This window comes from Stegostoma tigrinum, chromosome 6 (genome assembly GCF_030684315.1).
Source record: "Stegostoma tigrinum isolate sSteTig4 chromosome 6, sSteTig4.hap1, whole genome shotgun sequence".
In the NCBI taxonomy this organism is placed as follows: domain Eukaryota; kingdom Metazoa; phylum Chordata; class Chondrichthyes; order Orectolobiformes; family Stegostomatidae; genus Stegostoma; species Stegostoma tigrinum.
The window spans coordinates 3,354,687-3,368,248 of record NC_081359.1 but is presented as its reverse complement, the minus strand read 5'-3'; the positions used below and the strand labels follow the sequence as shown (position 1 = coordinate 3,368,248).

The window sequence follows — 13,562 nt, the reverse complement described above, 5'->3', positions numbered from 1 at the left end:
AAAAAGGCTCTCCCTATCCACCCTATCTAACCCTCTGATTATTTTATATGTATCAATTAAGTCACTTCTCAACCTTCTTCTCTCTAATGAAAACAGCCTCAAGTCCCTCAGCCTTTCCTCGTAAGACCTTCCCTCCATACCAGGCAACATCCTAGTAAATCTCCTCTGCACCATTTCCAAAGCTTTCACATCTTTCTTATAACACAGTGACCAGAACTGTACGCAATACTCCAAGTGCGGCTGCAGAGTTTTGTACAGCTTCACCATAACCTCTTGGTTCCGGAACTCGATCCCCCTATTAATAAAAGCTAAAACACTGTATGCCTTCTTAACAGCCCTGTCAACCTGGGTGGCAACTTTCAAGGATCTGTGTACATGGACAGCGAGATCTCTCTGCTCATCTACACTACTCAGAATCTTACCATTAGCCATGTACTTTGCCCTCTGGTTACTCCTACCAAAGTGCATCACCTCACACTTGTCTGCATTAAACTCCATTTGCCACCTCTCAGCCCAGCTCTGCAGCTTGTCTATGTCTCTCTGTAACCTACAACATCCTTCGTCACTACCCACATCTCCACCAACGTTAGTGTCGTCTGCAAATTTACTAACCCATCCTTCTACGCCCTCATCCAGGTCACTTATGAAAATGGTAAATAGCAGTGGACCCAACAGACCCTTGCAGTATACCACTAGTAACTGCTCTCCGGGATGAACATTTCCCATCAACTACCACCCTCTGGCTTGCTGAAAGAAGACAATTTCCAATCCAAACTGCTATATCTCCCACAATTCCATTCCTCCACATTTTGTACAATAGCCTATTGTGGGGAACCTTATTGAATGCCTTGCTGAAATCCATATACACCACATCAACCAGTTTACTCTCATCTACCTGTTTGGTCACCTTCTCAAAGAACTCAAGAAGGTTTGTGAGGCACAACCTTCCCTTCACAAAACCGTGCTGACTATCCCTAATCAATTTATTCTTTTCTAGATGATTATAAATCCTATCCCTTATAAGCTTTTCCAACACTTTACCAACAACTGAGGTAAGGCTCACTGGTCTGTAATTACCAGGGTTGTCTCTACTCCCCTTCTTGAACAGGGGAACCACATTTGCTATCCTCCAGTCATCTGGCACTATTCCTGTAGACAATGACGAGTTAAAGATCAATGCCAAAGGCTCGGCAATCTCCTCCCTGGCTTCCCAGAGGATCCGAGGATAAATCCCATCCGGCCCAGGGGACTTATCTATCTTCACACTCTGTAGGATTTCTAATACCTCTTCCTTGTGCACCTCAATCCCACCTCGTCTAGTAGCCTGAATCTCTGTATTCTCCTCGACAACATTGTCGTTTTCTAGAGTGAATACTGTTGAAAAATATTCATTTAGCGCTTCCCCTATCTCATCTGACTCCATACACAACTTACCACTACTATCCTTGATTGGGCCTAATCTTACTTTCATCATTCTTTTATTCCTTAAACACCTATAGAAAGCCTTAGGGTTTACCCTGATCCTATCTGCCAACAACTTCTCATGTCTCCTCCTGGCTCTTCTGAGCTCTCTCTTTAGGTCTTTCCTGGCTACCTCGTAGCCCTCAAGTACCCTAACTGAGCCTTCACATCTCATCCTAACATAAGCCTTCTTCTTCCTCTTGACCAGAGATTCCACCTCCTTCGTAAACCACGGCTCCCGCACTCTACAGCTTCCTCCCTGCCTGACAGGTACATACTTATCTAGGATACACAGGAGCTTTTCCTTGAATAAGCTCCACATTTCTAATGTGCCCATCCCCTGCAGTTTCCTTCCCCATCCTATGCTGCCTAAATCTTGCCTAATCTCATCGTAATTGCCTTTCCCCCAGCTATAACTCTTGCCCAGTGATATACACCTATCCCTTTCCATCACTAAAGTAAACATAACAGAATTGTGATCGCTATCACCAAAGTGCTCACCTACTTCCAAATCTCACACCTGGCCAGGCTCATTACCCAGTACCAAATCTAATGTGGCTTCGCCCCTTGTTGGCCTATCTACATACTGTGTCAGGAAGCCCTCCTGCACACACTGGACAAAAACTGACCCATCTATAGTACTCGAACTATAGTGTTCCCAGTCAATATCTGGAAAGTTGAAGTCCCCCATGACAACTACCCTGTCTCTCTCACTCCTATCGAAAATCATCTTAGCTATCCTTTCCTCTACATCTCTGGAACTATTCGGAGGCCTATAGAAAACTCCCAACAGGGTGACCTCTCCTTTCCTGTTTCTAACCTCAGCCCATACTACCTCAGTAGTCGAGTCTCCAAACATCCTTTCTGCAACTGTAATACTGTCCTTGACCAATAACGCCACACCTCCGCCCCTTTTACCATCTTCTCTGTTCTTACTGAAACATCTAAATCCCGGAGCCTGCAACAACCATTCCTGTCCCTGCTCTATCCAGGTCTCCGAAATGGCCACAACATCGAAGTCCCAGGTACTAACCCATGCTGCAAGTTCACCTACCTTATTCCGGATGCTCCTGGCATTGAAGTGGACACATTTCAAACCAACTTCTTGCTTGCTGGTGCCATGTTGCTTCCCTGAAACTTTATTTCAGACCACCCTACGCTCAACCTTTTCTATAGTCAAACTACAATTTTGGTGCCCATTCCCCTGCTGAATTAGTTTAAACCCACCCGAATAGCCTTAGCAAATTTCCCCCCCAGGATATCGGTACCCCTCTGGTTCAAGTGAAGACCATCTTGCTTGTAGAGGTCCCACCTACCCCAGAAAGAGCCCCAATTATCCAAGAATCCAAAACCCTCCCTCCTGCACCATCCCTCTCGCCACGTGTTCAACTCCTCTATCTCCCTATTCCTCGCCTCAGTTGCACGTGGCACAGGCAACAAACCAGAGACAACAACTCTGTTCGTCCTAGCTCTCAGCTTCCATCCTAGCTCCCTGAATTTCTGCCTTAAATCCCCATCTCTCTTCCTAACTGTCGTTGGTGCCAATGTGGACCATGACTTGGGGCTGCTCCCCCTCCCCCTTAAGGATCCCAAAAACACGATCAGAGACATCACGCACCCTGGCACCTGGGAGGCAACACACCAACCATGAGTCTCTCGCGTCCCCACAGAACCTCCTAACTATGGAGTCCCCAATGACTGATGCTCTGCTCCTCTTCCCCCTTCCCTTCTGAGCAGCAGGGTCAGACTCTGTGCCAGAGACCTGTGCCCCACTGCTTTCCTCATTAATCAACAATATCTCCTAATTTTGTATCATTCGTAAACATGCTAATCATGCCTTGCACATTCACATCCAGATCAATTATACGAATAACAAATATCAAAGATCCCAGCACTGACACTTGTGGCACACCACTAGTCACAGGTGTCCAGTATGCGAAACATGCTTCAAGCATCACCCTCTGCTTCCTACCATGGAGCCAATTTTGAATCCAATTAACTAGCTCTGCCTGGGTCTCATGCAACCCAACTTTCATGACTAACCTGCTGTACAGTAGCTTGTCAAGAGCCTTACTTAAGTCAACATAGACAACATTCACTGCCCAACCCTCACGCATTCTCTTGGTTACCTCTTTGAAAAACTCTAAACATTTGTCAGACTGGCTTCCCATGCACAAATCCATGCTGACTATCCCTCATCAGACCTTGACTATCCAAATGTTGGTTGATCCTGGGACTCAGTATCCTCTCCAATAACTTGCATATCACTGATGTCAGGAAGCCCACAAGATTTATCCACCTTATTGCAATCTAAGGTTGCAAACTCCTCCTCTCTGGTAATATGTATGCAGTCCAAAACATCTCCACTTGTTTCCATTCTTTCCTTAGCATCCATGAAATCCAAAAATATTTAATGAAAAAATCTCCCCCTCATCTCCTGTGGCTCCAAGCATAGACAACTTGTTGATATTGAAGGGGACCTCGTTAGCAAAGAGAGATGCTGTCAGGCCCAAATGGTCTGTCAAATTTATCCTTTTTCTCTGGTGTGGTTACCTAATTTCTATTCCATCACCTACACTAAATGCCCCAACAATACCTTGGGAGTACATTCCATATTTTTATACCCTGATGGATAAAATCTTTTCTCAAAACTCCCATACATTTATTACCACGCACTCATTGCAGTTAGAAGAACATTATGATCCTGTTCAGATAACCTCTTCAAGTAATGTTGGCATCACCTTCGAAATACTGATTAAGTGAAACTGATTAATTTGTTTTAGCTAGCATTATCATACTGATCAAACAAGAAAAAAGGTAGTATTGAGTCCAACAAATTTCAGTCCAAGATAACAAAGTGTAGAGCTGTACAGCAGGCCAAGAAGCATCGTAGCAGGACAATAAAGTGTGAAGCTGGATGAACACAAAATTGTGCTTCTGAGGTGCTGCTGGGCCTGCTGTGCTCATCCAGCTTCACAGTTTGTTATCTTGGATTCTCCAGCATCTGCAGTCCCCATTATCTCTATCATAACAGGACAGCTACGTTTCGGGCCTAGACCCTTCTTCAGTCCAAGTCAGCTGACATCCTAACATAAACAACACGCCCTCAGTTTCTGAAGACACTGCTCCTCCCTCCAAATACAACAGCACACTATCACGTCAGATTAACCTTGACTCACAGGGCTCAGGAAACTGTGTCTAAAATATCTAACATCTCAGAACGTGGACAACTTTTAGGCACCAATATCAACTTCACAACACAGCAACTTTAAACGAGCGTAGCCCACTGCCTTATAAACAAATTACGGACAGAAAGTGTCTAAATTGCCCCGTTCTTCATTGAGCACTAAACATCGCAGCAACTGCAATTGGCAAATGCAGAAGGTGACTCTCTCAAGCCTAACTGTCCCTAGGTCCTCTCTGAAACGGGCGAAAGTTTGCGGCAGCACTTACGAACTTATTTGTTCTCTCTGAATCCTCACGTTGCGGTCCGTGGGCAGCTTCCCGGTCGCAGAGCCCAGGAACTGCCAACATTTTCTTGCGTTGGGCATCGTTCTCGCCGCAATGGACAGCAGGCTGGCGGTGACGATGATACCGTTCCATGTTTATTTAATTCACCGACCGTTGCTTCTCTTTTCTTTTTTCAAGAGAAACCGCCCGCTCTTCCAATCACTGATCAACTAGCCCCCGATGTGACGAACTCGATCTAACGCTGTAGATCCTCGATCATCGAATCCAACGGAGCAGGCAGGCGGCAGTCAAACGTGAAACAGCAAGAAAACTTGTATGGAGAACCTTCGCCGGCTCCCCGTCGTTCGCGGTTATTTTTTCCAATCAGGAGCCGCCGCCCGAGTTCGGACCAATCACAGGAGACGTAGCGCAGGTACCCAATCAGTGCGCAGGCAGGGTGGAGCGCGCCGTCCTCGCAGTGACATCACTAGCCAACGGTCGTCTGCGCTCTTGAGCTTCCTCGCGCTCGGTCACGCCCATTTCCCCTCTGCCCCACGCCCAGGGCTCGCTGGCTGGCGAGTTCCACCTCTCGCTAAACGGGAAGGGATAGGAGAAGGCCATTCGGCCCCTGAAATCTGCTCAACAATTCATGGCTGCTCCAGAAAAATACCCTGATATCTCTTCCCACCTCGGGGCTGGCTGGCTGTTCTTCTCACTGAACAGTGAAGATAGCAGCAGGAAGAGGCCATTCGGCCCGTAGCACCTGCTCAGCCATTCCATATGATCCTGGCTCAATACAATAACCCCTTTACCTGCCCCACTCGCCGCGTCACTGAACGGAGCAACTTAGAACATAGGAGGTGGGAATGACATTGTTCTCAAGAGGTTACAATATTAACGCTTATTCAGGGGTAGCCTTTATATAGAAACAGATCTGAACACTGCTTGCAGCACGGTGCCAATAGGATTAAGGGTGTAAAGATGCAGTAATGGGCTGGAAGGGGTGTTTTAATTTAGTCTATCTTGTAATCGTAAAATTTCCGACAAAACCACGGTTTTATGAATGAATGAAATGCAGTACTGTACAGTAAACGCAGTGTGCTGCTGAGTGGTTAGTAAAAGAGTTATGAATGAATGAGAATGCAGATTGTATAATTGATGGAACTGAATGTGAGTTTGCTCGCTGAGCTGGAAGGTTAGCTTTCAGACGTTTCGTCACGTAGAATGCTTATTACTGTGTTGGGGAAGAGACCTGTATACAATGTCTCACACTAGTGAGGACACAGTTATATCATAGCTTAACTCAGAAACTCATCAACGGATCCAATATTCCCTCTCCTGACATAGGCATTGGTAAGATTAGAGAGTAGCCTTGATATGTGTCAGATTAGGGGTCTGGAAATGAGCAGCACTGCCATGACAGTCTATTTTAACAGAACTGTGATGCTGAATCTGGACTTTGACAACATTACCATGTACACTGTAAGAAAATTGTCATTTTAAGTCAAGGTTAGAAGTCTGAGAAAATTCTGAATGTCACTAATTCAGAACCATCTTCCTGTTAAGCTAAATTCAGCATTATGACTGATAGACTAATTGAAGCTGTGTGGAATCTAAACAGATAGCAATAAAGTGAAAAGACAACTTACTTTTCAGGAATTTATCAGAAGAAGCGTTTTCTACCTTTAGTCAGGTATTGGGGAAATTAAACACCAGTGTTCAATGCATTCCATACCTTTTTCAAGCAAATTTAATTTTGAATATTATCATTCCTACTATGTTATTTTCTATTAAATGATGCCTTGGAAATGAAGTTTCTCACAGAATAGGACACTTTATCTGGTTGCTCACAGTTTTACACAGCTTATGTAGAATTTACATGAGAAAAATTAAGCTATGGAAGATCTTCATATCAAAATCAGAAATAATGTTTTGAAAGTTCGAAGGTGAAAAGGAAAGCATAAAGATTTTGTCGACAAGATGCTTCCATGACACCTGCCACTGCATCAGGCCCCGTTGACGATTCATAACTTTGGCAACCTAACTAGACTTGAGCTGAGCTGCAGCGTGATATACTGTTCATGATTTCTTGTATTTCCACACTTCTCCTGTCTGTCTCCCTTCAACTTTGGACTGAACTCATCTGTGCAATATCTACAGACTCGACTCCATTAGTCTGCTAACCAGTCTCATATTAAACACCCTCTATATAATTAAGCTCAATGAAACTATACTGCCTGAGTGCTGACCTCAAACCAAGTCGCATTCCATTATTACCCCACTGTTTTTTGATCAACATTGATGGCTTGGTTCAGCTATGTGAAGAACAAGAATATTTTCCAAGATAACAAAGTGTGAAGCTGGATGAACACAGCAGGCCAAGCAGCATCTCAGGAGCACAAAAGCTGACGTTTCGGGCCTAGACCCTTCATCAGAGAGGGGGATGGGGAGAGGGTTCTGAAATAAATAGGGAGAGGGGGGAGGTGGACCGAAGATGGATAGAGGAGAAGATAGGTGGAGAGGAGAGTATAGGTGGGGAGAGGATAGGTCAGTCTGGTGGTCTCTCCGGAAGGCAGACAAGGGTGGGGATGGAAAAATGTCGTGTCTGCCTTCCAGAGAGACTACTCTCTCCATGACTCCCTTGTTCGCTCCACACTCCCCTCCAACCTCACCACACCTGGCACCTTTCCCTGCAACCGCAGGAAGTGCTACATTTGCCCCCACACCTCCTCCCTCACCCCCAATCCCAGGCCCCAAGATGACTTTCCATATTAAGCAGAGGTTCACCTGCACATCTGCCAATGTGGTATACTGTATTCACTGTACCCGGTGTGGCTTCCTCTACATTGGGGAAACCAAGCGAAGGCTTGGGGACCGCTTTGCAGAACACCTCCGCTCGGTTCGCAATAAACAACTGCACCTCCCAGTCGCAGACCATTTTAACTCCCCCTCCCATTCCTTAGATGACATGTCCATCATGGGCCTCCTGCAGTGCCACAATGATGCCACCCGAAGGTTGCAGTACAGCAGCTCATATTCCGCTTGGGAATCCTGCAGCCCAATGGTATCAATGTGGACTTCACAAGCTTCAAAATCTCCCTCTCCCCCACTGCATCCCAAAACCAGCCCAGCTCGACCCGCCTCCCTAACCTGTTCTTCCTGTCACCTATCCCCTCCTCCCACCTCAAGCCACACCTCCATTTCCCACCTACTAACCTCATCCCGCCTCCTTGACCTGTCCGTCCTCCCTGGACTGACCTATCCCCTCCCCACCTATACTCTCCTCTCCACCTATATTCTCCTCTATCCATCTTCAGTCCATCTCCCCCTCTCTCCCTATTTATTTCAGAACCCTCTCCCCATCCCGCTCTCTGATGAAGGGTCCAGGCCTGAAATGTCAGCTTTTGTGCTCCTGAGATGCTGCTTGGCTTGCTGTGTTCATCCAGCTTCACACTTCGTTATCTTGGATTCTCCAGCTGTTCATTGTTCATTGTCTCACATGTCCCCATCTTTTATTCCATCTTCATTGTTAGAGGATTAGCTGACAGGCAGAAGCAGAAAGTGGGGATAGAGGGGTCTTTTTCAGGATGGCAACTGGTGACAAGTGGAGTTCCACAGGGGTCAGTGTCGGAACCATAACTTTTTATGTTATACATTAACAACGTGAACAAAGAAATTGATGGTATTGTTGTGACGTTTGCAGATGACATAAAGATAGATGGAAGGACAGGTAGCGTTGAGGAGGCGAGATGTCTGCCTAAAGATTTGGACAGGCTCAGAGAGTGGGAAAAGTGCAATATGGAAGATGACAGGCCCAAATACAAACTGAAGACCTTGCATTCCCTAATTCATTCAATGCCAGTACTTGCCCCTAACACCATGGGCCCTTATTTTGTTTAGCAGCTTCCTGTGAGACCCCTTGTCAAGGGCCTTCTGGAAATCCAAACATATCATATCGACTGACTCTCCTTTGTCTACTTCTAATACTGATGTGGAGATGTTGTGAATTTGGGTCGAGTACTTGTGAACTGGAAGGCAGGAAGTTAGAATTTGGTGTTTGTAAAATGCTAGGAGTAGAAGAACTGCATGGTCCTTTTAAAAGATCATGTGCTTTTTTTATACTTAGTGATTTAAAATGAATGTCTATGAGCAGCAATTTGAAAGTTTGCAAATAAACTGACAGCACCAGAATTGAGATCTTTGTTCAGAAAGGCCATACAGCTAGCAGGCCAAGCAGCAGCTTTACCAAGACAACAAGTTTCTGAATTTAACTAATCAATTTGAACCAGGCACTTAGATACCAAAAACCTATCAAATTTAAGTCTGATGGTATTGATAACATAGGACCATTTCTATTGTAAGAAATATTGATATGCCATCAAGGGTATAAAAGAAGGGAAGAGCTGGATGAAGACCCCAGAGCTAACTGCCATCAATCAGAGTTAGCAGCCCTTAGCACTCAAAAGAGAATCACTGGGCCCCACAGCCTCATCTATGTCTTAGAGAAAGTACCATCTAAATAACAATGGTACCAAAGGCACAACTAGTTAATATTCCTGACAGAAGAATCAACAGAGAAAGCATTCTTGACAAAAGACACAGAACATTCAGGAAGACACGTAAACTGGCCGTAATTTCAAGAGACTACATTTATCTTATCATAAGTAGTATTTGTATTTTTTGGAACAGCATACCATCAGAATCTTGCTTTATTTGGGAATAGTTAATAGTTAGAATGGATTTACTCAGTTTGTTAATAGTTTACTTAATTTGTTCACTGTTAGAGTCAAATAAACAAACTTTTGTTTGTTGATATTAAGGTGAGTGTCAGGGATTTATTTTAGTTAACTGCTAGAAGTTGCTGCAAAGCAGTTTACACCACTGTTCATACTCCTTTTACAGATTGTGGGGTGAAGTGCTCTCCTTTGGGTGTTTTGGTTTTTAGTTCTCAAAGTGGGGTTTAATATCACCTTTGTTATAACATCTCAACATGTTATAAAGTCAGAGCTTTAGGAGCTTGGTTCATAAGTTCATTGGGCATCCCTTCACTTATTATTCAGCTGTTGACACTTTACTGACACCATTTGACACTTTTGATCACCTGCAAAGACTTGTTATTCAGCCTGTTGACACTGTATTCACACTATTTGTATTTATCTTTTGACACTCCTAATTACCTGGAATTATCTTACCATTATCACTCCGCTTATATATTCTGTCCTGTGTGCTTCTCGCCACTTCACCCAATGAAGGAGCAGCACTGCAAAAGCTTGTAATTTTAAATAAACTCTTTTGACTATAACCTGGCGTCGTGTGACTTCTGACTTTAACTTGTGTAAGCATCATTTTCATGTGTGTCTCATTTACTTGCATACTTACTGAGCCTTGTTTTACACTAATAATGAGACATTGGTTTATTATCATTGAAACACAAGATATATATGTGCAATTCTATGAAACTTGTCTTTCCCTCTATTCTCCCAAATAAACTGACAGTTCTTAAAGCGCAATGGTTTAAAACCTCCCGTGCAAATACAAGATGGTAAAGAAATTTATACAACAGCGTAGATAACAAAGTGTGGAGCTGGATGAACACAGCAGACCAAGCAACATCTTAGGAGCACAAAAGCTGATGTTTCAGGCTTAGACCCTTCATCAGAAAAGGTTTTCAAAACCTACATCCCTGAAATACAGTATTATCATGATCTCCATGATTTCCAAGTAGGCAGTTGAGGATATGAGTGAGAAGGCTCTCTGACAGTAAATTTTATTTAATGCGAAGTTCCATTATCATTTAAGTGACTTATGCTGTAAATAAAATATAACAGTAATGTGTGTATCTCCCTGGCATTACATTCCTGTTACTTAGTGTGTGTTTTCACATTGATTATGTGGTCTTCTTGATCAACTGGAATATTTGATCAGCTGGTGCACTCCTGGTCCCATAGATACCAGTTAATAAAAAATTACAGGACCAAGGTTCCTGCTTCTTGCTCTGACATTGCCTCCGGAGTGTCATTCCCTCTGATTTGAGTGGGACCTTTAAATACAGCTCTGCACATCATTCCCGAGTACGATGGCTTACTATTGGTTACGATGTTGGCACAGTAACCAATATGCAGATTCCTCCTGTGTAGCAAGAGCAGTTTGATAACGGCTACACAATTAGCATTAGAGATAATGGGAACTGCAGATGCTGGAGAATCCAAGATAATAAAATGTGAGGCTGGATGAACACAGCAGGCCAAGGAGCATCCCAGGAGCACAAAGGCTGACGTTTCGGGCCTAGACCCTTCATCCGATGAAGGGTCTAGGCCCGAAACATCAGCCTTTGTGCTCCTGGGATGCTGCTTGGCCTGCTGTGTTCACACAATTAGCATTATTCAGTTATTCCATGTTAATGAGTTTCTGTCTGCAGAAAAGGTATCACAAAAGGCAGAAACAAAAACAGAAGTTGCTGGAAAAGCTCAGCAGGTCTGGTAGCATCTGTGAAGAAAAATAACAGCATTTTGGGTCCAGTGACCATGCCTCTGAACGGGCCTCCACCTGAAACATTAACTCTGATTTTTCTTCACAGATGCATTATATCTGCTGCCAGACTTGCTGAGCTTTTTCCAGCAACTTATGTTTTTGTTCCTGTTTCACAGCATGCACAGTTCTTTTGGGTTTTATTACAAAGGGTAATATTGGATATTGTAATTTCCCTATTGATTGAGCCTAACCTACGAGCCAGATTGTCTCAAAAACCATTCTACTGATGCTCCAATCCATTGTTTCATCTGAAATTGACTCAACAACACCTACTTAGTATCATCAGTCACGGTAAATGGCCTGCCTTTCGGTCTGGCCTGATCTAATTCAACAGTGAATTCTGCAAGCTTCCTGACTTACTATATTCGTCCATTCTCAGAATGTCGATCAGTTGGCCAGTTTTCTCAACATGCTATTCAGTTGGCCAATGTTGCTTTTAGTGTCCCAGAGAGCTGTTATTTTCTTTAAAAGGGACATTCTATTTACCGACACTTGCTCATTTACCTCCACAAAGAATTCTAACAGATTTATCAAGCATGACCTCCCTCTGATGAAGCCATGCTAATTTAGCCCTATGTTTGTAATCACGTCACTCACTCCCAAAAGCTGTCCTGGAAAATTGACTCACTGTGTATGATCACATACTCTAAATTGGCTTTCATACATGCATATTTTCAATCTTTCTGAAGGCAGAAGGAACTCTTGGTGAAGTGAAGCCAGACAAAATGCATCAAAGTAAGTGAATTTCAGAGTAATGGTAAAATAATTTAACACAAACAATTCATTCAATCTAGTGATTTATTTTTGCTTCAGAAGTTACTTCATAAGTGAATAGTTTATGGTTTGGCAGTGATGTGGATTGGAAATTCGAGGTTTAGTAGAACTTGAGAATGAAATGTCATTGGTTTAATCAATGTAAATCTGCATATGCACATAATGAAGTCTAAATGATTTTGTGTCAAAATTCATCTTTTAAAACATTTCAAAGCTCATGTTTATTTTCTACCCTTGGATTGAATTCTACAATTCTTGCATTGTCATAGTGACAGTGAGTTGTATATCTTCCAAGTCCAAGAATTTGGAAAGCTATTTGGATTGCATTCTGCAATTATGTGTACAAGAACATCAAGTACCAGGTAGCGATAGTGAGGGAGGGCGCTGAGTAGGGAGGCTTAAGTAGTTGTGCTTGGACTTCCAACGGTAGGTAGCACTGGTGTTGGAAGGCAGCTGGAGAGGTTAACCGGACCTTCTCTGAAAATAAAGGTTGTCTTTGGGAGAAGGAGGACTGATTAGAAGAGGATGCGGGCAGACAAAACATCCCTAGAACTAATCCCACAGGCTTCACTGCATATAACTACTGTAGGGACTTCCTTGTTTCAGATTTGTAATGAACTGATGCCATTGAAATAAAGAATTTCCACTTCATGGTGTTTGGGCCTTCTTGTGTGTTCAAACTTTGTATTACTTTTCAGGTTCTGGCATAGCCTGCAGGATTCCATCACAGCATCATATCATGACAATGAGGTTAAAAGACACCTGGCTGAAATAGAGGGATGGTGGAGAAGTTGAAACTGGCATTGTCTATGAGGAAGCTAAAGTTGCTCCAGGTTCATCATTAAGTCATGGAGTCATACAACATTGAAACAACCTTTGCTCCAACCAGTCCATGCTGACCATATCTCAAACTAAACGTACCATCTGTCTGCTCCTGGCCCACATCCCTCCAAACCTTTCCTATTCAATTTAATGCACCATGAAGGTGACTCCAATCAACATCCTCAGTAAGTCAACCAAGAAACCATCATCTCTGCATGTGGAAAAACATATCATGGAAACCACTTAAGAGTCTGTGGAATTAAGACTCTAATGATGACCATCAAATTATCGTTGATTATGGAAAAGAACATCTGATTCACTAATGTCTCTTCAGAGAAGGAAACCTGTCATCTTTACCTGGTCTGGTCATGTGACTCCAGAGCCACAGCAATGTGGTTGACTCTCAACTGCCCTCTAATATATCCTGTCAAGCCACTCTGTTATATCAATCGCTACACAATCTCAAATAAGAAAATAAACTGGGTGGACCATCTGTAATTGACTTCGGCAGCAAATTAACAAGT

At 43.5% G+C, this 13,562-nt stretch overlaps 1 protein-coding gene across 1 annotated transcript in view; it reads right to left on the bottom strand.

Annotated features, from left to right (window-relative positions):
• Positions 1-5,257, bottom strand: part of LOC125453325 (protein diaphanous homolog 3-like) — a 507,084-nt gene extending 501,827 nt beyond the window's left edge. Inside the window, exon 1 of the mRNA XM_059646411.1 lies at positions 4,915-5,257. Within this exon, the coding sequence (XP_059502394.1) occupies positions 4,915-5,064 (150 nt within the window). The 5' untranslated portion in view covers positions 5,065-5,257. The remainder of the gene's footprint in view (positions 1-4,914) is intronic.
• Positions 5,258-13,562: the final 8,305 nt, after the last annotated feature.